This window comes from Dendrobates tinctorius, unplaced genomic scaffold (genome assembly GCF_039654945.1).
Source record: "Dendrobates tinctorius isolate UK_male_01 unplaced genomic scaffold, ASM3965494v1 ptg000046l, whole genome shotgun sequence".
Lineage (NCBI taxonomy): Eukaryota > Metazoa > Chordata > Amphibia > Anura > Dendrobatidae > Dendrobates > Dendrobates tinctorius.
Genome location: NW_027361714.1, coordinates 48,623,114 through 48,645,992, shown reverse-complemented (window position 1 = coordinate 48,645,992; position 22,879 = coordinate 48,623,114). Strand labels below are relative to the sequence as shown.

The following is a 22,879-nucleotide window of genomic DNA, read 5'->3' as shown; positions in this document are numbered from 1 at the left end:
AATGCCAACTACACATTATTATATGATTAAAGATAAATGCGTAGATTTAAAAAGTTACTAATGACTAACACTATACAGTCAATAAAAATTATGTAATTATGTTATCTCTCCAGACTCCCCCATATATGTGAACACGCAACTCAGAGTCAGTGGAGAGTTCAAGTGTTTTCAGTGGAGAGGTGGCAGCTTATCTACAGGGAGATCAGAAGGATTGGGTGATTAAATTCAACCACATGATCATTATTTCCCCCCATACACATCCGCTGATTGGCTGAATTTTATATATGTGGCTTTAATAATTCTATTTTGTATAGGGGGGCCCTACTGTACAATGAATGCACAAGTAAGTCAATGGACCACATTTTGCCACAAATATGTTAACAATGGTTTTAATTAATAAAAAAATAGTCTTCTATAAGAAAATTGAGGTCACCTTAAGGCTGGGATCACACATGCGAGAAATACAGTCGAGTCTCGCATGTTAATACCCAGCACTGCCGCCGGCACTCAGGAGCAGAGCGTGTGACTCCATGTATTGCTATGCGGCTGCACGCTCCGCTCCTGAGTGCCGGCAGCAGTGCTGGGTATTAACATGCGAGACTCGGCCGTATTTCTTGCATGTGTGATCCCGGCCTAAGGGTATGGGAAAATGACATCTTCTAGACACCTGCTAAATGCAGAGTTTTTCAAGGATAAGACACTTCAAAGAAAACGCTGGTGTTTTTTCCTTAAGTTATTTTTGCATCTCTTTGGTCTTTTTTTTGCAAGAATGGTCAAGTCACTTCTTTTAACCACTATATGGCACTGAAAGTCTGGCGAAGTTAAAAAAAATAAATAAATAAATAAAAGCTGAAAAGACTGAACATAATATGCACAGCAAGTCATTTTTACATTGCAGTGCATATGTTCAACCTTTTTAGGGTTTATTTAGCGCTTTTTCAGGTGGGTTGAAAAAAACCTGAAAAGCAACTGCTACAATATAATAAAAATGCAATGCATAGTTTAACACTGACTAACCTCTTTCCACAGGATCATAGAAATATCCATTGTCCCTTAAGCTGCTGAATACAGAAGGAATCAGATCAGCCAGGTATTGCTGGGCAAAGGCGCGAGCTGCCACTTTCTCTGCCGTCTCCTTTTCTTTCAGTAGCATTTCTCTCTGTTGCCGTTTTCTCCGTTCCTGAAAAGAGAAGGAATGACACACTGTAGATTTCTTGAGTCGCAGACATTGATCTTAATGAGCCTTAAATGAAACTTTTAGGAGGTTACCTTTTCCTCTCGATGCCGTCTTTCTTGTTCTTCAAGCCGCTGTGCTTCAGCAAGCTCAGCATTACGCAGTTCCTCAAAGGCACATTGCTGTGCCCTTAAGTTTGCCAGTTCTTCTTCTTCCATCACTTCCAGAAGAGCCTGCTCAATTGTCTTTCCAATCAACACCTCCAATATCGGCTTTACTTCCAGATCAAAGTCAAAAAGCTGAAAGAATAATGGGAGTGGGATCTCCACTGATCAGCTGGCCTATTAAAATGCTATAAAAGTCTACATTGGGAACAGTACAGCACCCCATTTCCAGCACAAAGCACCATGCAGGTTGATAATGGTCACCAAAAATCAACAGAAATAATAAAAATGTACAAAACAGCATTGGCTGCTTTCGGAAATCCATGTGCACACGCTGAACGCCTTAAGGGACATCACGTGGCCACCACCACCTTCAGCGCTATAGACGTATCAGCAGCTGCCATATACTGTTTATAGAATGGGGTTATGGGCAGCAGGGGGCTTAGGAATGGGATGCTGCAATAACAAAAGAGGGAGCTAAGGTGTAACTTGCTAAATTATCTGCAACTGAAATAATACAGTCTAAAAGAATAATAGAAAGCTTAGAAAGCGTCTCTACTGGTTTAGAATACATTGTTTGTTTAGAAAACTAAACTGGTTATAGATATGTACTTCTCCTTCCAGGATCTGAGTTGCAACATCAGCACCAGTCTTAGCTGGGATGAAGAGGGGCGTCGGAGGTCTGTCCAGGAACGCATCTGTCTGGCATTCCATATCCTTTTCCTCGACGCGGTCACTGAGCTCTTCTAAGTAAAGCTCTGAAACAAAGACCATATAATAAGAAGAATTTTTATTTCTATAAAACCAACATATTCCACAGCACTTTACAATGCATATGGTACAGAAATAACACGTCATCTATCTGCCATGCCTGCTTTACCCAACCCAAGTTTTAAACAATTAACCCACAAACCGTGGTGTGTGATTGTTTGTGAACCCTTCATTATATTTTTCCATAAATTTGACCTAAAAATGCAACAGATTTTCAAATAATAATAGTAGATAAATCAAACAAATGAGTCAAACTTATTTGGCTTTGTCATTTGTCATTTTTTTTTAAGAAAATAATTCAATATCAAGTCTGTGAGTGGAAAAAGTATGTGAACCATTAGGATTAGAAGATAATTTGACAATAAGATTTGACGTCGGGTGTTTTCAATCAATGGGTTGACAATCGGGTGTGAGTGAGCGACCTATTTTACTTGATGATCCGGTATCTATCAAATTCTGACATTCACAGTACATGTTTGTGGAATTATTTCACAGCACAAATAAAGAAGGACCTTAGTAAAAGATTTGTACTCCACCGATCCACAGCAAAGATTGACACTGGAGAAATGGAGGAAATTCAAGACCATTAAAATCCTCCCCAGGAGGTGTCGATCAACAAAAGATCACTCCAAGTGCAAAGCATAAAATAGTCCGCAACATCACAAAGGATCCCAATGTAACTTCTAAGCAACTAAAGGCCTCTCTTGCATTAGCCAATGTTAATGAGATCACCATCAGGAGGACACATATCAACAATGCTGTGAATGACAGGATTGCAAGAAGCCACTGTTCTTTATATTGACTCAATTGTTAGCTTTGGTTCTCTTTATCTACTTTTAGAATGCAGATATCTGCAAAATTCTGAAGGGTTCACAAACTCTTTGTAAATCACTAGATTTATCCAGCCTTGTGTCACCAGTTAGATTTATGAAACTTTCAGCAAACTATGTCACAGACACCAAGCATATCCTCAAGAATGGAGAAGGACCATTTGATTCTAACCAGTGTGGGCTGTTCTATTCATGGATGATGCTTCAGATATGCCGAAATGCCACAATGACCCAATTCATGTCAGTCACAAGGAAAATCACAACTGAGGATAGCCATAATAGCATTTTATAGTACAAGTCACATTGTCCTTCTCACCAGTCTGCACATCAATGTGTTTCCGGCCTTCCACAGGTTCTGGTGACCTAGACCTTAGTATTTCTTTTGCACGTCTTTTTGCAAGTGCTCTCCTGCGCGCTTCCTGAATCCTCTGAATCTCTACTGGATCTGGCTGCGCCAACTAAATGAAAAAAGCTATAGTAATTTTCAGACTATAAGATGCACTTTTTCCAATAAAAAGTGTGTATGCATTATTCTCTACAATCAGACCAGAATGTTGTGCAGACAACTCAGAGAGCACAGTATACTGTCATGACAGCCACTGCACAGTTAGAGATTACTCACATTTGGGAACATATTTATTTTACTCAAATGCATGTGTTTGGGAATAAAAATAATCTTTCAAATGGGTTTCATTAAAAATGTTGGACCACTGGTCTTTTGTCACAGAGTTACCGCAACAGAGCGGAGCCAGAAGATCGCAGCGTCTGTTGGCTCCTGCTCCTCCACTGAGAAGAAGCACTTCTCCAGTATATGAAAGTATGAAACATGCTTATTTCTTTCAGCAGAACATGGGTTAATCGGCCATGTGGGAGATTCCGGCATTCCGCTGTGCTCGGTTAGCCATTCCTCTCCCCTATAAAAGCTAGGCCTGTTTACCAGGTCCTTGTCTGAGTTAGTATTTGCTACATACAGTCATATATTAAAGTTTGGGCACCCCTATTAATGTTAACCTTTTTTCTTTATAACAATTTTGGTTTTTGCAACAGCTATTTCAGTTTCATATATCTAATAACTGATGGACTCCGTTATATTTCTGGATTCAAATGAGGTTTATTGTACTAACAGAAAATGTGCAATCTGCATTTAAACAAAATTTGACCAGTGCAAAAGTATGGGCACCCTTATCATTTTCTTGATTTGAACACTCCTAACTACTTTTTACTGACTTCCTGAAGCACTAAATTGGTTTTGTAACCTCATTGAGCTTTGAACTTCATAGCCAGGTGTGTCAAATCATGAGAAAAGGTATTTAAGGTGGCCACTTGCAAGTAGTTCTCCTATTTGATTCTCCTATGAAGAGTGGCATCATGGGCTCCTCAAATCAACTCTCAAATGATCTGAAAAACCGGATTACTTACCGGTAATACTCTTTTGTAGAGTCCACGACAGCACCCACTGAGAGAGGGGATCCGCCCCCGGAACAGGAAACCTACAGAGAGATAAATGGGGCGGGCTCCCTCAGTTTGTGTTACCGAGAACAACGGAGGAACCGCCATACATGTTTTAGTCAATTTGTTTGGGCGATTCATCTATCTTACCCTTACATCGTTTAAGTTTGCTAAGTTTAACCACGTATAAAATTTTAATTACAATCTCCGCCACCAAGGAGACCCATGTGAAAAAAGTTTTACGGGAGGGAAGTGAGCGGGTGCTGTCCTGGACTCTACAAAAGAGTATTACCGGTAAGTAATCCGGTTTTTCCTCTTCGCCACGACAGCACCCACCGAGAGATTTCCAGAGATAATCACTTGGGAGGGCACACCGTGTTAAGGACTGATCTACCGAAAGACAAATCCTCGGTAGAGGATAAATCTAGTCTATAGTGACTATAAAAGGTAGATGGAGAAGACCAGGTTGCAGCCTTACATATTTGCTCAATTGGGACGTTTGCCCTCTCGGCCCAGGAGGATGATATGGCTCAAGTAGAGTGCGCCTTAATCTCCAGCGGAGGTTCTTCTCCTTTAGCCAAATATGCCATTGTGATCGCATCTCTAATCCACCTGGATAATGTGCCTGTTGTAACTCCAGACCTCTTTCTGTTGCCCTGGAAGGAGACAAAAAGAGACCTACTCTGCCTCCAGGGACTGGTCCTATCAAGGTAGGCTAGTACAGCTCTCCTCACATCTAAGGTGTGATATTTCACCTCGTCCTGGTTTGACGGGTTTTCGTAGAAGGAAGGTAGGCATATCTCCTGAGACCTATGAAATTTAGTTACCCGTTTGGGAAGGTAGGACGGATCTGTCTTCAAAATTAGTCTGTCTCGTGTTATTGACAAGAACGGAGGGTCTATTGATAGAGCATGAAGATCACCTACTCTTCTAGCTGATACTAAAGCCACTAGTGTAGCAGTTTTCAATGAGAGGCACTTCACTGATGCTGAATCTATGGGTTCAAACGGGGCCTGAGTAAAGGCATCCAAGACCAGAGTAAGGTCCCATGCCGGAAGCCGAGGAATATGCACCGGTTCTGATCGTTGACAGGCAGAAACAAAATGGGTCACCCATCTATTTGCTGCCACGTTATAGTTAAATAGGGCTCCTAAGGCCGATATATGGACGTTAAAAGTATTTACTGAGATGGCCGTAATGGGTGGTTCACCGGCTAGCCCTGCTGGGTGAAAGGTCAGGAATTTCCTCCACACCTTGGCGTATATCCTTGTTGTAGATTCTTTTCTACTTTGTAGCAGGGTATTAATCAGGTTTTTCGAAAAGCCTTTCTGCTTTAATAGTTCCCTTTCAAATTCCAGGCCGCTAGGTGTAGTGCTTTGACCTGTGGATGGTAGCAGGGTCCCTGCGAGAGAAGATCCTGGTGCAGCAGCAGGATCCACGGGTCGGTTATTGACATGGCTCTTAGCCATGAAAACCACGGCCTTTTGGGCCAAAACGGGGCTATCAAGATGACCCTCGCCCTCTCTTGTCTTATTTTCCTGACTACTGTTGGCAGGAGAACCATTGGAGGGAAGGCATAGGCTAGCTGGAATGTCCAGGGTGCTTGGAGGGCATCTAGAATGTCTGGGTTGTCTGACCTGTAGAGCGAAGCAAACCTTCTTACGCGTCTGTTGGCTCTGGTCGCGAACAGGTCTATCTCTGGTCTGCCCCATTCTGACGCTATCGTCTCGAAGACGTGCCTGCTGAGGACCCACTCACCCTGATATCGTACCTGGCGACTGAGATAGTCTGCTTGAGAGTTGTCCACTCCTCTTATGTGGAGCGCCGACAAGGAGTGAAGATGTACCTCGGCTACCTCCAGGATCTTTTCCGCGATAGACATCAACGGTCCCGATCGCGTACCTCCTTGTCGGTTTATATAGGCCACTGCGGTGGTATTGTCTGTCTGGACCCTTACATGGGTTCCTCTTAACTGCGGGAGAAATTGAGACATCGCATAGTAAATTGCTTTTAGTTCCTTTACATTAGAGGAGGTTTCTATTTCATGTTTACGCCACCGGCCTTGCATCATGTGCTCCTCCAGGTGGGCCCCCCAACCTAAGGGGCTAGCATCCGTGGTGAGCACCTTGGAGGGAGTTACCCACCATTGCACTCCTTTTGACAAATTGGTAGGATTCAACCACCACTTTAGGGAATTAACCACTTCCAGCGATAGGGACATCTTCCCTTCCAACCGTCCCTGCAGTCTATCTGTTTCCTGCAGAATAGCCCATTGTAGCTTTCTGGAGTGGAACTGAGCCCATTGCACCGCTGGGATGCACGATATCAGGGATCCCAACAAGGACATACCCTGTCTCAATGATATTACGGGTCTTCCTATAGTATTTTGTATCTTATTGATTATAGCCACCGCTTTAGCGTCTGGTAGAAAGCATTTTTAGCTTACGGAATCTACTTGCAGGCCTAGGAACCTCTGACAGGTCACCGGTTCTAGCCTGGACTTCTCCCAGTTAATTAGCCAGCCCAGTGTTTGTAAGGATGAGATAATCTTAGCCATTCTTGTTTCGCACTGAGAAACAGAATTCCCCACTACGAGTAGGTCGTCCAAGTAAGGGATCACTAGGGTGTCATTCAGTCTTACATACGACATCACCTCCAGCATCAATTTGGTAAATACCCGAGGAGCCATGGATAGCCTGAATGGCATTGCCGCAAACTGGAAATGCTGAATCCGACCCTTGAACCAGACCGCTACCCGCAGGAACTTCTGGTGCTCTCGGAATATGGGGAGATGGTAATAGGCATCCTTTAGGTCCAAGACTGCCATATAACACCTGGGAAACAAGAGTTTTATTGCAGAATTTATTGACTCCATCTTAAATGGCCTCAGCCTCAAGAAGGTATTAAGCTTCTTTAAATTTATTATAGTCCTGAAAGAGCCATCTGGTTTTGGGATTAAAAATAGAGGAGAATAAAAGCCCATTCCTCTTTCGTCCCCTGGGACCTCTATCAGGACCTGTTTAGTTAGCAGTACTGCAATCTCCATCTCTAGTGCTTCCTGCTGTATCTGGGATTTCATGGAAGTCAATAGGAAGAGGTTCGGTGGATGCCCAACGAATTCTAGTTTTAGGCCCGATGAGACGATATCAATGGCCAATGGGTTTGATGTTACCTTCCCCCATTGGTGGCTGAATTTCAGTAGTCTGCCACCTACCGGTGTACTGGTATTAGCGGAACCTGTCTCCTCTGAAGGGACGTTTTCCGAATAGATTGCCCCTTTGTTTGGGGTCCTTATTTCCCCAGCGATCCTGGGGTTTAAAGTCTTTCTTTTTGCCAAACGGCGGTTTTCTGTAGGCCCTCTGATTAAAGGGAATATACGGGTTAGGAAAACCTTTCTTTCTCTCCCCCGCTTTTGTTAAGATCTCGTCCAGTTCCGTACCAAATAAGTACTTACCCTGGCAGGGTATAGCACACAGTTTAGTTTTTGTTTGCGTGTCTCCTTTCCACCCCTTCAACCATAAGGCCCGCCGGCCTGCATTGGTTAGTCCTGCTGCTCTAGCGGATAAACGGAGAGAGTCCGCTGAGGAATCGGAGAGGAAGGCAGCTGCTCCTTTAATGAGGGGCATAGAGGACAGGAGTTTACTCCTGGCCACTCCATTCTTAATATTGTCCTCCAGGTCATTCAGCCACACCAACATTGACCTTGCCGTGCACGTGGCTGCTATTGCGGGCTTAAAAGCTGCCGCACATGCTTCCCAGGATCGTTTAAGGAGTGTATCGGTCTTACGATCCAATGAGTCAGCCAACGTTCCTGAATCCTCCACCGGCAGGGAGGATCTACGAGAGGTAGAGGCCACGGCCGCATCCACCTTGGGGGCTCTCGACCAAGCCGTCAATTCCTCGTCGTCAAAAGGATATTTACGCTTTGACGTTAAGGGGAGGAAGGTTCTCTGCCCCTGTTTCTCCCACTCCCTTTTTACTAGCTCTTTTATAGCTGGGACCACTGGGAATACTCGGACCTTTTTACGGGAAATGCCTGCAAACATTATGTCTTGCGGAGTCTTGGGGTCCCTACTCTCTGGTAGCCCCATGGTATTCCGGACCGACTTAACCAAGTTACTGACGCTATCTGTAGGGAAGCACATCTGCTCCTCAACCTCTGAGGAAGGGTATTCCTGGGATCTATCAGAGTCTAGATCCCCGGTTTCTGACAGCGAGTTTGACGCCGGCGAAGCTCCCCCTCTTGGTGAACCTATTTCTCTCACGGAGGAGTGACCTCCCAGACTACTGGAGCTGCCTAAGGCCCGTAGCTCTTCTCTAATTATCGCTCGGATATCCTCCTTCTTCCGCGAGGATTCGTCCTGTAAGGCCTCCTCAATACACGACTGACAATCTTTTAGGGTGGCCGTCTGGGAGGGGCTGAGAACATAAGGCACACTCTCTATTTTTCGCCTTCTCCGTTCTTTTGGCCTAAAAAAGGGGGATGTGGACCAGAAAAAACGGACATCAGTTATTTATTCTGACTAAAAACACTCACCCGTGAGTTTCGTCAGTAAACTACCGGCTGCGGGGTCCGCGACTCAGGCTTAGGCGAGGCGTGGGACGGTTTCTTCTCTTTACGTTTTTTCTCTAAGGGCTCGTCTTGTCTGGAAGGTCCGCTAGATTCCTTCCTGGAGCTGCCACTTCTTCTGGTGCTACTACTTCTCCTTGTAGTACGGCTTTGTCTGCTGCCATGTGGGGATTCCACTGGCTGATTTAATGGGAGCGAAGCTGGGTCATCTATGGATGACATGACTGCGCACTGGCGCTATGCTCGTGGCTTCTTTTTATAGGTTTTTCTTATTGATGCTCCCCTATTTTTTTATTTATTTTTTTTGCCCCATCTGCGCATGCGCGGGCGTTTCCCCGCGATCGCCGCCTCCTGTGTTGACCCCGGAAGTTGTCCTACCACTTCCGGGTCGCCTCTGCCTGGGAGCGCCGCTGGAAGTGCTTATGCAGCGGCCGCCGGACAGTGATCCCCACGCACCCCGCCGCACCCCTTGCCGCAGGTATGATCTCCCGTAGCGCTGCCTGGCACAGCGCTCAGGCCTCTCTGCTTTCTCCAGGGGGGACGCACGGCCACCATCCTGGATATAGCCTCATGGCATCTGTAATGCGCTCGCCCCGCCATCCCGGATATGCCCTCATAGCATATGTAATGCGCTTCTCGCCCCTTCCTGGGGGGGGGGTATACGCCCCGTCCCTTCAGTGAGCCTTGGCACCTTTCTTACCTCCGGCCTCACCTGCATTACCAGCTCTGGGGGGGGAAAAAAAATCGCCTCTCCGCCCGACGCTGCTTCCAGTTCTGGGGCCCCTGCTGCTCATATTATGCACGCAGGCGGCTACCAGACCAGGTATCCTCTTCTGCGGGTTCCTTTCCAGGAACAGGAAACCAAACTGAGGGAGCGAGGGGAACCGCCCCATTTATCTCTCTGTAGGTTTCCTGTTCCGGGGGCGGATCCCCTCTCTCAGTGGGTGCTGTCGTGGCGAAGAGGAAAACAAAGATTATTCAACATAGCTTTTCAGGGGAAGGATACAAAAAGTTGTCTCAGGGATTTAACCTGTCAGTTTCCACTGTGAGGAACATAGTAAGGAAATGGAAGAACACAGGTACAGTTCTTGTTAAGCCCAGAAGTGGCAGGCCAAGAAAAATATCAGAAAGGCAGAGAAGAAGAATGGTGAGAACAGTCAAGGACAATCCACAGACCACCTCCAAAGACCTGCAGCATCATCTTGCTGCAGATGGTGTCACTGTGCATCGGTCAGCAATACAGCGCACTTTGCACAAGGAGAAGCTGTATGGGAGAGTGATGCGAAAGAAGCCGTTTCTGCAAGCACGCCACAAACAGAGTCGCCTGACGTATGCAAAAGCACATTTGGACAAGCCAGTTACATTTTGGAAGAAGGTCCTGTGGACTGATGAAACAAAGATTGAGTTGTATGGTCATACAAAAAGGCGTTATGCATGAAGGCTAAAAAACACAGCATTCCAAGAAAAACACTTGCTACCCACAGTAAAATTTGGTGGAGGTTCCATCATGCTTTGGGGCTGTGTGGCCAATGCCGGCACCGGGAATCTTGTTAAAGTTGAGGGTCGCATGGATTCAACTCTGTATCAGCAGATTCTTGACAATAATGTGCAAGAATCAGTGACGAAGTTGAAGTTACGCAGGGGATGGATATTTCAGCAAGACAATGATCCAAAACACCGCTCCAAATCTACTCAGGCATTCATGCAGAGGAACAATTACAATGGCCATCCCAGTCCCCAGACCTGAATATCATTGAACATCTGTGGGATGATTTGAAGCGGGCTGTCCATGCTCGGCGACCATCAAACTTAACTGAACTGGAATGGTTTTGTAAACAGGAATGGTCACAAATACCTTCATCCAGGATCCAGGAACTCATTAATAGCTACAGGAAGCGACTAGAGGCTGTTATTTTTGCTAAAGGAGGAACTAGGAAATATTAATGTCACTTTTATGTTGAGGTGCCCATACTTTTGCACCGGTCAAATCTTGTTAAAATGCAGATTGCACATTTTCTGTTAGTACAATAAACCTCATTTGAATCCAGAAATATAATTGAGTCCATCAGTTATTAGATATATGAAACTGAAATAGCTGTTGCAAAAAACAAAATTGTTATAAAGAAAAAAGGTTAACATTAATAGGGGTGCCCAAACTTTTCCATATGACTGTAGATCTGGAGTGGGAGAAGCTGGTGTTTGGAGAGCTGGAGGAGTTTATTTGCAACTGTTGCTTGGTTTGTATGCTGGGAAATTCCTCATCCTTTCCCGTCTTACTTTCTTCCCCCTCCCTACACACCCTGGTGAATACCTCTGTTATATGTGAGTGTATATTTTGTGTGTGTGGAGTCTTCTTTGTACCCTTGTCTTTGTCCCCGTCTGTTGGGTTGGTGTACTCCAGTACACAGTAGTGCCTCTCTTCTTCGGGTGGGGGAAGGGGACAGATGTAGGGCTGTTGTTGGAGAAAGGGTAAGGGCGGAGGCCCTGGCATCTTCGCCATCTGAAGTATCCCGGGGAACAGGGCGAGCTAGGGCGCCCCCTAGTGTTAGGGCCAGGAAAGGTGCCCCCTAGTCCCATGTCACTCGCCAGTCGAATCATGACATCTTTTCAAGCTCTTTGTTTCATTGTTCATTCCTCTTTCGTGTGGTCTGTGGTCATAAATCAGTTGAGAGGAGCTCAGAAAATGAGAGATGCAAAACCATTATAAACTCTTACGTCAGACCGTCATAATGAGCTCGCTGAAGGATTCTCAGTTACTTATTTCTGCAACTAGCAACAGACAGTGCAATCCAGAGACTATAAGGCAAGCGATGCAAACTTTTTAATGAATTCCAATAGCAAAAATAATTTTTATCTCAAAATACATGCATATAAGTTAAAGAAAAAATAAAGTCGTCAAAGTTTGATAATCAGTTTTCCAGGCAGCCCATAAACCTTAAAAGTATTCTGCTTGCACAAAATCCTTGCAGCTGCTGTAATGGGAGGCTGGTTGTCAGAGACAGTCAGACTTCCCATAGGGAGGGTAAGGCTTGTTATAAACTATGCCTTCCTAATTGCTGTAAATACAGTGCTGAACAAGTGCTGTGCCTACAGTATAAAAAGCACTGACAGTGCTTCCCCCTCTGGACCCAGTGATTATGGGAAGCGAACAGAAGCTATTGGGTCCTAAGACACCCAGTCAGTTCTACTATGCAGGCAGGACACTAAATTTCCCTGCCCAATACACCAGCCCCAGATAGAGGGGAAATCAGCAAGAATAAGAATATAAAAAATATGTCCAATATATAAAAATAATTTATACGAAAATCGGGAAGGCAATTTAAAGTGTTTTCCAGGGGTCCTTTGTGGCCTTAAAAAAAAAAATGCAAAAAAATACGTATAGACAAATAATTTCTATTTTTCTTTACATTTGCCCCCTATATCAGCAACAACAAAAAAAAAAAAAAAATACATTAACATTAAGCTCCATGTATCACAAAAAAGGTAAAAATGTATTGACTATAAATTTATTAGAGCTATTAAAAGTGTAGGAAGGAAAAAAACTAAAATATGCCTGGTCAGGAATGAGAAAAAAATGGCCTAGTTCTGGACTGGCTAATACTTAAATTATTTGGTTGCTTCTAATCATAAAAATAGTGTTAGCATTGAGATAGACTGTTCTTGCACTGTGACCCCTATTTATCAAAGCAATTGTCCCAGAATTCTGACATAAATAGCTTTGAAAAGTTGCAAAATATTTGCACAACGATGAACTGTGCAATACTTTTGTGAGTTTTGGCGTTTTCAGTTCAGTTTCGCCCAAATCGCCAGTGACGCCACAGCTCGTATAACTGATCCCTGTTGTGAGTTCATTTTTCCCTTCACCATTGAGGTCTGATGAACTCCCTCCTCTGGTGAAGGAAGGTAGTGAGGCTGATTACCAAACACCTGGGCAGCTAGATGATGACTGGGTGGCTGGAATTGAGGACTGGATATAAGGCTGCCGACGCCCTTCTTCCTGGCTGGTGATTTTCCTGCTGGATTCTTGGAGACCAGTCTAATTCCTGCATCTCAAAGCTAAGTTTTTCTGCTCTGCTTTGTACACTTCAGTTTTGTTTTTGTTTTGCCTTGTTTTTTGGGAGTTCTGCCATCCCCGGCCAGGGGTGAGCTGAATTCCATTTTTGTCTCTGATCTGTTGATATTTTGCTCTGTCTTCAGAATATACCTGAGTGCTGATATAGTCTTTTGAAGCCTAGCGACTTCAGGGCCTGTTTTTCCTATCAGTCGGTTGGCTCATTTTGATAGGGTTTTTGCGGATGGCAGACAGCAGCTTTCCTATCCTGTCCTATGTAGTTAGCTTGGGCCCCATCATTTGCTCAACCTATCTTTCTATCTGTGTTAGTGTTTTCATCTTGCTTCACCGTCATTATATGTTGGGGGCTGCCTATTGCTTTGGGGTCTGCTCTGGGGCAGTTTAGTTTTTCCCCTTTCTGTCTTTAGGCTATATAGTTCTCCGGCTGTGATCGAGGGGTCTAGGGCACCGTAGGAACCCCCCACGGCTACTGCTAGTTGTTGTGGATAGGTTCAGGGGTCTGCAATCCGATAGCTGCCAACCTCTCTGGTTTTTCTGGACTTAGCTGGCATTTTGTTTTTTCCTCCTTTGGTGACTCATCATAACAGAATCACCAGCCATACCGCAGATCCTAGGGTACTCAATAGCAGGAGAGAATTGTTAAAAAAAAAAAAAGTGTCAGAATTTTTTTTTTTTTTTTTTTTGTGTGCATATTTTTTCCTCTATATCTCTGAGGCTGTAGGGGGAATTTTTCTCTCAATGGAGATGAAGCAATTATCTGATCATGTGGAGCAGCTCGCTGCTGAAGTGCGGGGAATTTCCGCCTATCTTGCTCATTCACATGCTGCTGAACCAAAGATTCCTACTCCTGATGTATTTTTGGGGGATCGGTCTAAATTCTTGAATTTCAAGAATAATTGTAAATTATTTTTTGCCTTGAAGCCTAACTCGTCGGGGAACTCCGCGCAGCAGGTTAAAATTGTCATCTCTTTGCTGCGCGGCGATCCCCAGGATTGGGCGTTTTCTTTGAAACCTGATGATCCTATTCTGAATAATGTGAACGCATTTTTTCAAGCCTTGGGGTTGTTGTATGATGAACCTAATGCTACTGATCAGGCTGAAAAGACCCTGTTGGCATTAAGCCAGGGTCGGGATTCGGCAGAGTTGTACTGTCAAAAATTCCGAAAGTGGGCGGTCCTTACTACCTGGAATGATGGTGCCTTGGCAGCCCTCTTTCGGAAGGGTTTGTCAGAAACTGTAAAAGATACTATGGTGGGATTTCGTGTTCCCTCTGGTCTTGACGATTCTATGTCATTAGCCATTCAGGTGGATCGGCGTTTACGTGAACGCAAAACTACACGAGAGATGTTGCCACCTGTTGAACAAATGTCTGAACCTATGCAATGTGATAGAGTTTTGTCTAGGGCGCAACGTCAGGAGTTCAGAAGGCGTAATAAGCTGTGTTTCTTTTGTGGAGATGCCTCGCATATTATTTCTGTCTGCCCTAAACGAGAGAAATGTTGTGCACACACGTTTTCTGTGGGTGGTGTTCATCCTAAGTTTCTTCTGGCAATTACTCTGATCTGCTCCCTGTCCACATTTTCCGCCAAGGCTTTTGTGGATTCAGGAGCAGCTCTGAACCTGATGGACTTGGATTTTCCTAAACGTTGTGGATTTCCTATGACACCTCTGCGGACGCCTATCCCTTTGAGGGGTATTGATGCTACTCCTTTGGCGAAGAATAAACCTCAGTTTTGGACCCAGGTGGTAATGCGGGTCGCCCCAGACCATCAAGAAAATTGCAGATTTTTGGTGTTGCATAATTTGCATGATACCATTGTTCTGGGGTTTCCCTGGTTGCAAATCCATAATCCAGTTCTGGATTGGAAATCTTTGTCTGCGGTGAGTTGGGGTTGTCGGTGTGCCCTTAGTGATGCTCCTGTTTTCTCCACCTCTCCCCAGTCGCATGATGTTCCTGACTATTTGGCTGACTTTTATGATGTATTTAGTGAGAATTAGTCTGCGTCTTTGCCTCCTCATAGGAGTTATGACTGTGCAATTGAGCTGAACCCGGGGTGTAAATTCCCCAAGGGTCGGCTTTTCAATTTATCTGTACCCGAGCACGAGGCTATGCGATCCTATATTAAGGAGGCATTGGAGAAGGGTCATATTAGACAATCCTCTTCACCCTTAGGTGCTGGGTTTTTTTTCGTGGCTGAAAAGGATGGTTCATTAAGGCCTGGTATTGACTATCGTGCCCTCAACAAAATTACTGTTAAATATCAGTATCCGTTACCCCTGATTTCTGATCTATTCTCCAGAGTTAAAGGTGCTTGCTGGTTTACCAAGCTTGACCTCAGGGGGGCGTATAATCTTATTCGCATTAAGCATGGGGATGAATGGAAGACGGCGTTTAATACTCCGGAGGGACATTTTGAGTACCTGGTGATGCCTTTTGGGCTCACTAATGCCCCTTCTGTCTTCCAGTGCTTCATGAACGATATATTCAGAGACTTTGTGGATAAATTTTTGATTATCTATCTGGATGATATTTTGATCTTCTCCAAGAATTGGGACTCTCATGTGAAACATGTTCGGACTGTGTTCCGGATTTTGAGGGAGAATTCCCTGTATGTCAAGGGATCGAAATGCCTTTTTGGGGTACAGAGGATTTCATTTTTGGGATTTATTTTGTCTCCGTCAACTATTGAAATGGACCCGGCCAAGGTACAAGCCATTTATGATTGGGTTCTGCCCACTTCTTTGAAGGCCCTCCAGAAGTTTTTGGGTTTTGCTAATTTTTAGCGGAAATTTATAGCTAATTTTTCTGGTATTGCCAAGCCATTGACGGATTTGACTAGGAAGGGTGCTGATGTGCTGAATTGGTCTCCGGAGGCTGTTTCTTCCTTTCAGGAGCTGAAGCGAAGATTCACTTCTGCTCCGGTTTTGCGGCAACCTGATATCTCACTCCCGTTTCAGGTGGAGGTGGACGCTTCTGAGATTGGTGCAGGAGCGGTGTTGTCCCAAAAAGATCCTGTGACATCTAAAATGAATCCTTGTGCTTTCTTTTCCCGAAAGTTCTCTCCATCCGAACGTAACTATGATGTGGGGAATCGGGAACTGTTGGCCATGAAATGGGCATTTGAGGAGTGGAGACATTGGTTGGAGGGAGCCAAACACCAAGTCGTGGTCCTTACTGACCACAAGAATTTGGTTTACCTGCAGTCGGCCAAGCGCTTGAATCCTAGACAGGCTAGGTGGGCCTTGTTTTTCACACGTTTTGATTTTGTGGTCTCTTTTCTTCCGGGTACTAAGAATGTCAAGGCAGACGCCCTCTCTAGGAGTTTCCTTGCTGATTCTCCTGTTGTGACTAAGCCTGCTACCATCTTAGGCGAGGGGGTAGTTCTTTCTGCCATCTCGCCCGATTTGAGACGTGCTCTGGAAGAGTTTCAGGAGGACAAACCTGAGCGTTGTCCCAGTGGAAAGTTGTATGTTCCTGACCAGTGGAGGAAGAGAGTGATGTCTGAAGTTCATTGCTCTGCATTGGCTGGTCATCCAGGTATTTTTGGTACTAGAGATCTGGTGAGTCGGTCTTTTTGGTGGCCCTCCTTGTCTCATGATGTCAGGAATTTTGTGCAGTCCTGTGGGACTTGCTCCCGGTCTAAACCTTGTTCTCGCTCTAGTGGCTTGTTGATGCCTTTGCCGATGCCCAGGAGGCCATGGACCCATATTTCAATGGATTTTATCTCTGATATGCCTGTCTCTCAGAGAATGACTGTTATTTGGGTGATTTGTGATAGATTCTCTAAGATGGTCCATCTTGTACCACTCCCTAAGTTGCCATCTTCCTCTGAGTTGGTGCCCTTGTTTTTGCAACAGTTGGTTCGCTTGCACGGGATTCCTGAGAACATTGTATCTGACAGAGGAGTTCAGTTTGTGTCTAGATTTTGGAGGACTTTCTGTTCCAAGCTGGGAATTCAGTTGTCCTTCTCCTCTGCGTTTCACCCTCAGACCAATGGGCAGACGGAGAGAACAAACCAGACTTTGGAGTCGTATTTGAGATGTTTTATTTCTGCCGATCAGGATGATTGGGTTTCATTTTTGCCCTTGGCCGAATTTGCTTTAAATAATAGAGCTAGTTCTGCCACTATGATGTCACCTTTTTTTTGTAACTTTGGTTTTCACCCTCGATTTTCTTCAGGGCAGGTGGAGCCTTCTGCCTGCCCAGGTGTTGACACTGTGGTGGAGAGAATGCACCAGATCTGGGACCAAGTAGTGGATAAGTTGTCTCTCTCCCAGGAAAAGGCCCAGCGGTTTTCCAACCGGCGTAGGACCGTTGGTCCCTAGTTTAAGGTGGGTGATATGGTTTGGTTGTCATAAAAAAATATCGCTATGAAGGTGGCTTCTCCTAAGTTTAAGCCTAGATTTATTGGACCTTACAAGATTTTGGAGATTATTAATCCGGTCTCTTTTCGGTTGGCTCTTCGTGTCACATTTAAAATTCATAATGTGTTTCATAAGTCCTTGTTGAAGAGGTTTGTTGAACAAGTAGTTCCTGTGGTGGCACCTCCTGACCCTATATTGGTTGAAGGTAACATGGAATAAGAGGTAGAGAAGATACTGGATTCCCGTCTGGCTAGACGGAGACTCCAGTATTTGGTTAAGTGGAAGGGTTATGGTCAGGAGGATAATTCCTGGGTCTCTGTCTCTGATATTCATGCCGAAAGATTGGTGCGTGCCTTTCATCGGGCTCACCCGGATCGCCCTGGTGGCATGGATGAGGGTTCGGTGACCCCTCCTCAAGGGGGAGGTACTGTTGTGAGTTCATTTTTCCCTTCACCATTGAGGTCTGATGAACTCCCTCCTCTGGTGAAGGTAGTGAGACTGATTACCAAACACCTGGGCAGCTAGATGATGACTGGGTGGCTGGAATTGAGGACTGGATATAAGGCTGCCGACGCCCTTCTTCCTGGCTGGTGATTTTCCTGCTGGATTCTTGGAGACCAGTCTGATTCCTGCATCTCAAAGCTAAGTTTTTCTGCTCTTCTTTGTACTGTTCAGTTTTGTTTTTGTTTTGCCTTGTTTTTTGGGAGTTCTGCCATCCCCGGCCAGGGGTGAGCTCAACTCCATTTTTGTCTCTGATCTGTTGATATTTTGCTCTGTCTTCAGAATATACCTGAGTGCTGATATAGTCTTTTGAAGCCTAGCGACTTCAGGGCCTGTTTTTCCTATCAGTCGGTTGGCTCATTTTGATAGGGTTTTTGCGGATGGCAGACAGCAGCTTTCCTATCCTGTTCTATGTAGTTAGCTTTGGCCCCATCATTTGCTCAACCTATCTTTCTATCTGTGTTAGTGTTTTCATCTTGCTTCACCGTCATTATATGTTGGGGGCTGCCTATTGCTTTGGGGTCTGCTCTGGGGCAGTTTAGTTTTTCCCCTTTCTGTCTTTAGGCTATATAGTTCTCCGGCTGTGATCGAGGGGTCTAGGGCACCGTAGGAACCCCCCACGGCTACTGCTAGTTGTTGTGGATAGGTTCAGGGGTCTGCAATCCGATAGCTGCCAACCTCTCTGGTTTTTCTGGACTTAGCTGGCATTTTGTTTTTTCCTCCTTCGGTGACTCATCATAACAGATCCCTGACTAGAGTAAGATTTCTGGCAAAGCATACGGAGACACACAACACTTTTCAGATGCACATGATTTACTAAGAGGCGTGCACTTCTTCTTAAAGAATCAGGAGCATATGAAACCTCATCGAGACCAGCGTGAACAACACCGTTCTTGATAAAACGTGCCTGTATTATAAGGTAGATTAGGGAATCTCTAGGACACTGTCACGATCCATTTTTGGATCTGTGTCAGAGTCTGGACTCTCTTATATAATCCTTTTTCCTTTCTGGCCCTCGGGGGTTAATATGGGTTTTAGCCCCCGGTGGCCGCTGGTGTGACTACATTTGTAGTTGGTCGGCTGCTGGGATCCCCCCCCCCAGGTGGCCGCTGGTGTTACTGGTGTTACTACATGTTTAGTTAGTCAGCAGGTAGTGACTACTCCCACTTCCCTTTATAAGGCCACCTGGTGCTGCTGATCACTGTTGGTAATACTGGTCATTTGTTAACCAACCTTGGTGAAGACTGAAACTACCTGGTGCAGAGGGGGTTCAGCTTATCTGGAGCAGTGGTGTTGCTGCTGGATGGTGATAGGGTGCCTTACTCTGCTTGGAGCACTGGCAGCAGATAAAGCTAAGTTTTTGGTTTTGGTTGCTTTAACCCCGTTGTGTCTGTTTTATCTTTCCTTTGGTTTCCGTTCAATTTATTCCCTGTCTCACCTCCTGGGGAGGGTGTTAGGGGTTTAGCTCAGGGCTTAACAAGAGATAGGGACAGGTCGGGGACTTGGGCTTCACTACCATCAACTGTACCCCCAAGTTAAGGAAAATCAGGGCACCTCCTTAGCCTGAGGGGCAGTTCAGGGGCCCAGGTTCCATGTCTCCTGTTTTTCCCTACTGCCCCGTGACAGGCTCATAATTAGTGATGAGCGAGTATACTCGTTGCTCGGGTTTTTCCGAACATGCGAGTAATTTCCGAGTATTTGCAAGTGCTCGGAGATTTTGTGTTTGTCAACGCAGCTGCACGAAAGCCTGAATGCATGTGTGGAGTTCCTAACAAACAGGCAATCGCCACATGTATTCAGCCTGTCTAGCAGCCGCAAATCATGCAGCTGCGTCGTCAAACACTAAATCTCCGAGCACGCCAAAATACACGGAGATCACTCGTGCATGCGCGGAAAAACCCAAGCAACGAGCATACTCGCTCATCACTACTCAAAATGCTAATACTAGAGCTCATAATTGCTTCAATCCTAATTTCATTCTTCCTTCGATTGTACTAATTATGGTTATTAAAGCAAGTGATAATAATCAGGCAGAACACATTGCACAAGTGCAGAGAAAGTCCCGTGTGTCCAACTTACCAAAGGTAATATGTGTTGGGCATAAGTACTGCCGCGAACCACTCTTGGGTCATACATAATATTTCCATAATTGTAGGTCTCTTCAGCCCTATAAAAAATATATATTACTAACCAGAATGTGAAATACCAGGGTTTGGGGGAAGTTCTTTTTCGTGTCCTCCATGACGCATTATTAAATAATTAATCCTATTGCAATTAAAGGTCTGATATAGAGATTAGTAAACCCCTTTAACATGCATCGACGTGCTACCATGGAAAATTTCCAGCAATTGCAATTTCTCATTCCCTTCAACGCACAACGCACCTTGGAATAAGTACAGACTGTATAGATAAATTGATATTCTACATACATGAGTGGCTGTGTTTCTCTGTACTTCCTGCGGTTCTGAACAACTCTGGGTTGACTGGAGAAAGTATATGTCCCGTTTCCCATTTCCTTCTGGCTTGGTAACACAGACGTCATGGCTGCAGTTTGCGTCTTCCCTTTATTGGCTTAGAGAATACGATGCTGGTGCTGCCGAAAAGAAGAAAGAAGCAGAGGACACTTGTCAGCACAATCAACACACTAAAGTATCAATTCATCTGTCTCTGACCATCTTCCTTATATCCAGTATGTAAACACCTACATGTTTGGTTCAGCATTAGACTTTCAAGTTTAGAGGGAGAGTAGCTAAAAGGAAATTAAAGGGCCTTCTACTTACTTAAAGGAAATGTTAAATATCTCATGTAAGGAACTGTTAGGGACGGCGGAACGCACTAAATAATAAATAATAGAAAGTGCGTTCGCCGCCCGGGGTCCACCGTGCAGAAGGTGTTACACTGCTGCTAGGTAATGGCGGACACTCAAAATGGCGGTATATCGCACGTGGGTTGAACGTCACCCGGTGTGCGCTGAGCGTACTCTGTTGATTCACAGAGGCGCCAAAGCAATAAACATAAATACCGAGCCTGTTGGACTCACAGGTCTCAGCGGAATGCACGCACGGTATATGGTCACAGGACTAGTGCCCAAGACACAGGGTCAGTGTCCGTCTAGACCTACCGTGCATGCGGCGTCGCTACCACGGACGCCGACAAGTGCTGCTGACTGCAGCACGGCGACTGACACAGCCGCTATACGACAATGTCCAGGAGAGGGCGCGCTGTCGGTCGCTAGTTCTGTGGAGGTATGCACTGTGGCCTGTAGCGTGCCACTGACTGGAGCTGACTCTATGACTGAGTCCCTATCCACACACAAAATATCAGAGAGAGGGGAATCTTAATGAGTCATTCGCAGGTTCATGCATCCGTCATCATTCACACAGGTAGCAACTTGAGTCTATACTAGCACATGGCCGAGCGGCCATGCAAACCTTTTATAGCCGGGACCTTCCGGAAGCTTCCAGATCCCAGAGATGGACCAATCAGATCTGGAGAAGGACCTGTGCATGTGACTCCCGATTTCCAATGGGAAATCGTCTTGTGAGCATGCTCAGTGGAGCGATGGAAGGACTTAGCCTCTGGAACGACTTGCTGCTGAGCAGCCTGCGTTGCTATTGCTGGCCCAGAGGTGGCAGCAGCAACCAGACCCACAGAGCTGGTCTGAGCAGAGCGTCGGGAACGACGAGCTGCTGAGCAAGCTCCTCTGCGGTCGATGGAAAATGGGAGACCGCAGACATTGTCATCTCAAATGGATATGAGTACCCCTTTAAGGTCTACTCTCCTGAATTTGAACTGGAACATCATAGGACCAGAGGCTCTGTCGCATAAAATGTTTTACGCATCAATGGATCCTGGTGATTCTGACATTGTTTTCTCATGATATATTGTACTTGATAGTGGTAAAACTTCTTTGATATGACTTGCGTTTATTTGTGGAAAAAATGGAAATTTGGCGAAAATTTTGAAGATTTCACAATTTTCCAACTTTGAATTTTTATGCCTTTAAATCACAGAGATATGGCACACAAAAAATAACTTTTCCCCCATGTTTACATTAGCACAATTTTGGAAACCACTTTTTGTTAGGAAGTTATAAGAGTTAAAAGTTAAACAGCCATTTTCTCATTTTTACAACGACATTTTATTTTTAGAGATCACACCACATTTGAAGTCACATTGAGGGGTCTATATGATAGAAGAAACCCAAAAGTGACACCATTCTAAAAACTGCACCCCTCAAAGTGTTCAAAACCACATTCAAGTAGTTTATTAACCCTTCAGGTGCGTCACAGGAATTTTGGAAATGTTTAAAAGAAATGAACATTTAACTTTATTTCTCAAAAAATTTACCGTATTTTCCGCTTTGTAAGACGCACTTTTTTTCCCCAAAATTTGGGGGGAAAACAGGGGTGCGTCTTACAAAGCGGACATGCCTTACCTAGGCTGTGATCGGGGGCGTCCGGCGGTTGCTGGCCGCTGCTGCGGGTGTGTCCGGTGCCGCGTTGTGTGCCCGTCGATGCCCGGGGCTCTGCCAACATTGTGCGACAGGCCAGAGCCCCGGCATTTCCTCAGTTCCCTGTGTGCCGGTAAAAAGATGGCCGCCGGCGCGTGCGCAGATGGGATCTCGGGACCCAGTTCTCGAGAGATGAGATTTGAAATCTCATCTCTCGAGAGGTGGGTCCCGAGATCCCATCTGCGCACGCGCCGGCGGCCATTTTCCCTGGGTTCCCTGTGTGCTCGCGGTGGTGCCTGCAAAAAAATGGCCGCCGCGCGTGCGCAGATGGGATCTCGGGACCCAGCTCTCGAGAGATGAGATTTCAGATCTCATCTCTCGAGAACTGGTCCCGAGATCCCATCTGCGCACGCGCCGGCGGCCATTTTTTTTTACCGGCACTTCAGCGCACATATACAGGGAACCGAGGAAATGCTGGGGCTCTGGTCTGTCGAACAATGTCGGCAGAGCCCCGGGCATCGATGGGCACA

The 22,879-nt window shown here is 45.4% G+C and overlaps 1 protein-coding gene across 3 annotated transcripts in view; it reads right to left on the bottom strand.

The window, feature by feature from the left end:
* RSPH3 (radial spoke head 3) overlaps positions 1-22,879 on the bottom strand; it is a 53,398-nt gene that overhangs the window by 23,679 nt on the left and 6,840 nt on the right. For all 3 annotated transcript variants that reach the window (XM_073575900.1, XM_073575902.1, XM_073575901.1), the window contains exons 2-7: positions 20,326-20,489; positions 19,976-20,063; positions 3,256-3,397; positions 1,951-2,096; positions 1,270-1,473; positions 1,018-1,180 (exon numbers count right to left, since the gene is read on the bottom strand). In XM_073575900.1, coding sequence (XP_073432001.1) covers positions 1,018-1,180; positions 1,270-1,473; positions 1,951-2,096; positions 3,256-3,397; positions 19,976-20,063; positions 20,326-20,438 — 856 coding nt within the window. In that variant the 5' untranslated portion in view covers positions 20,439-20,489. The remainder of the gene's footprint in view (positions 1-1,017; positions 1,181-1,269; positions 1,474-1,950; positions 2,097-3,255; positions 3,398-19,975; positions 20,064-20,325; positions 20,490-22,879) is intronic.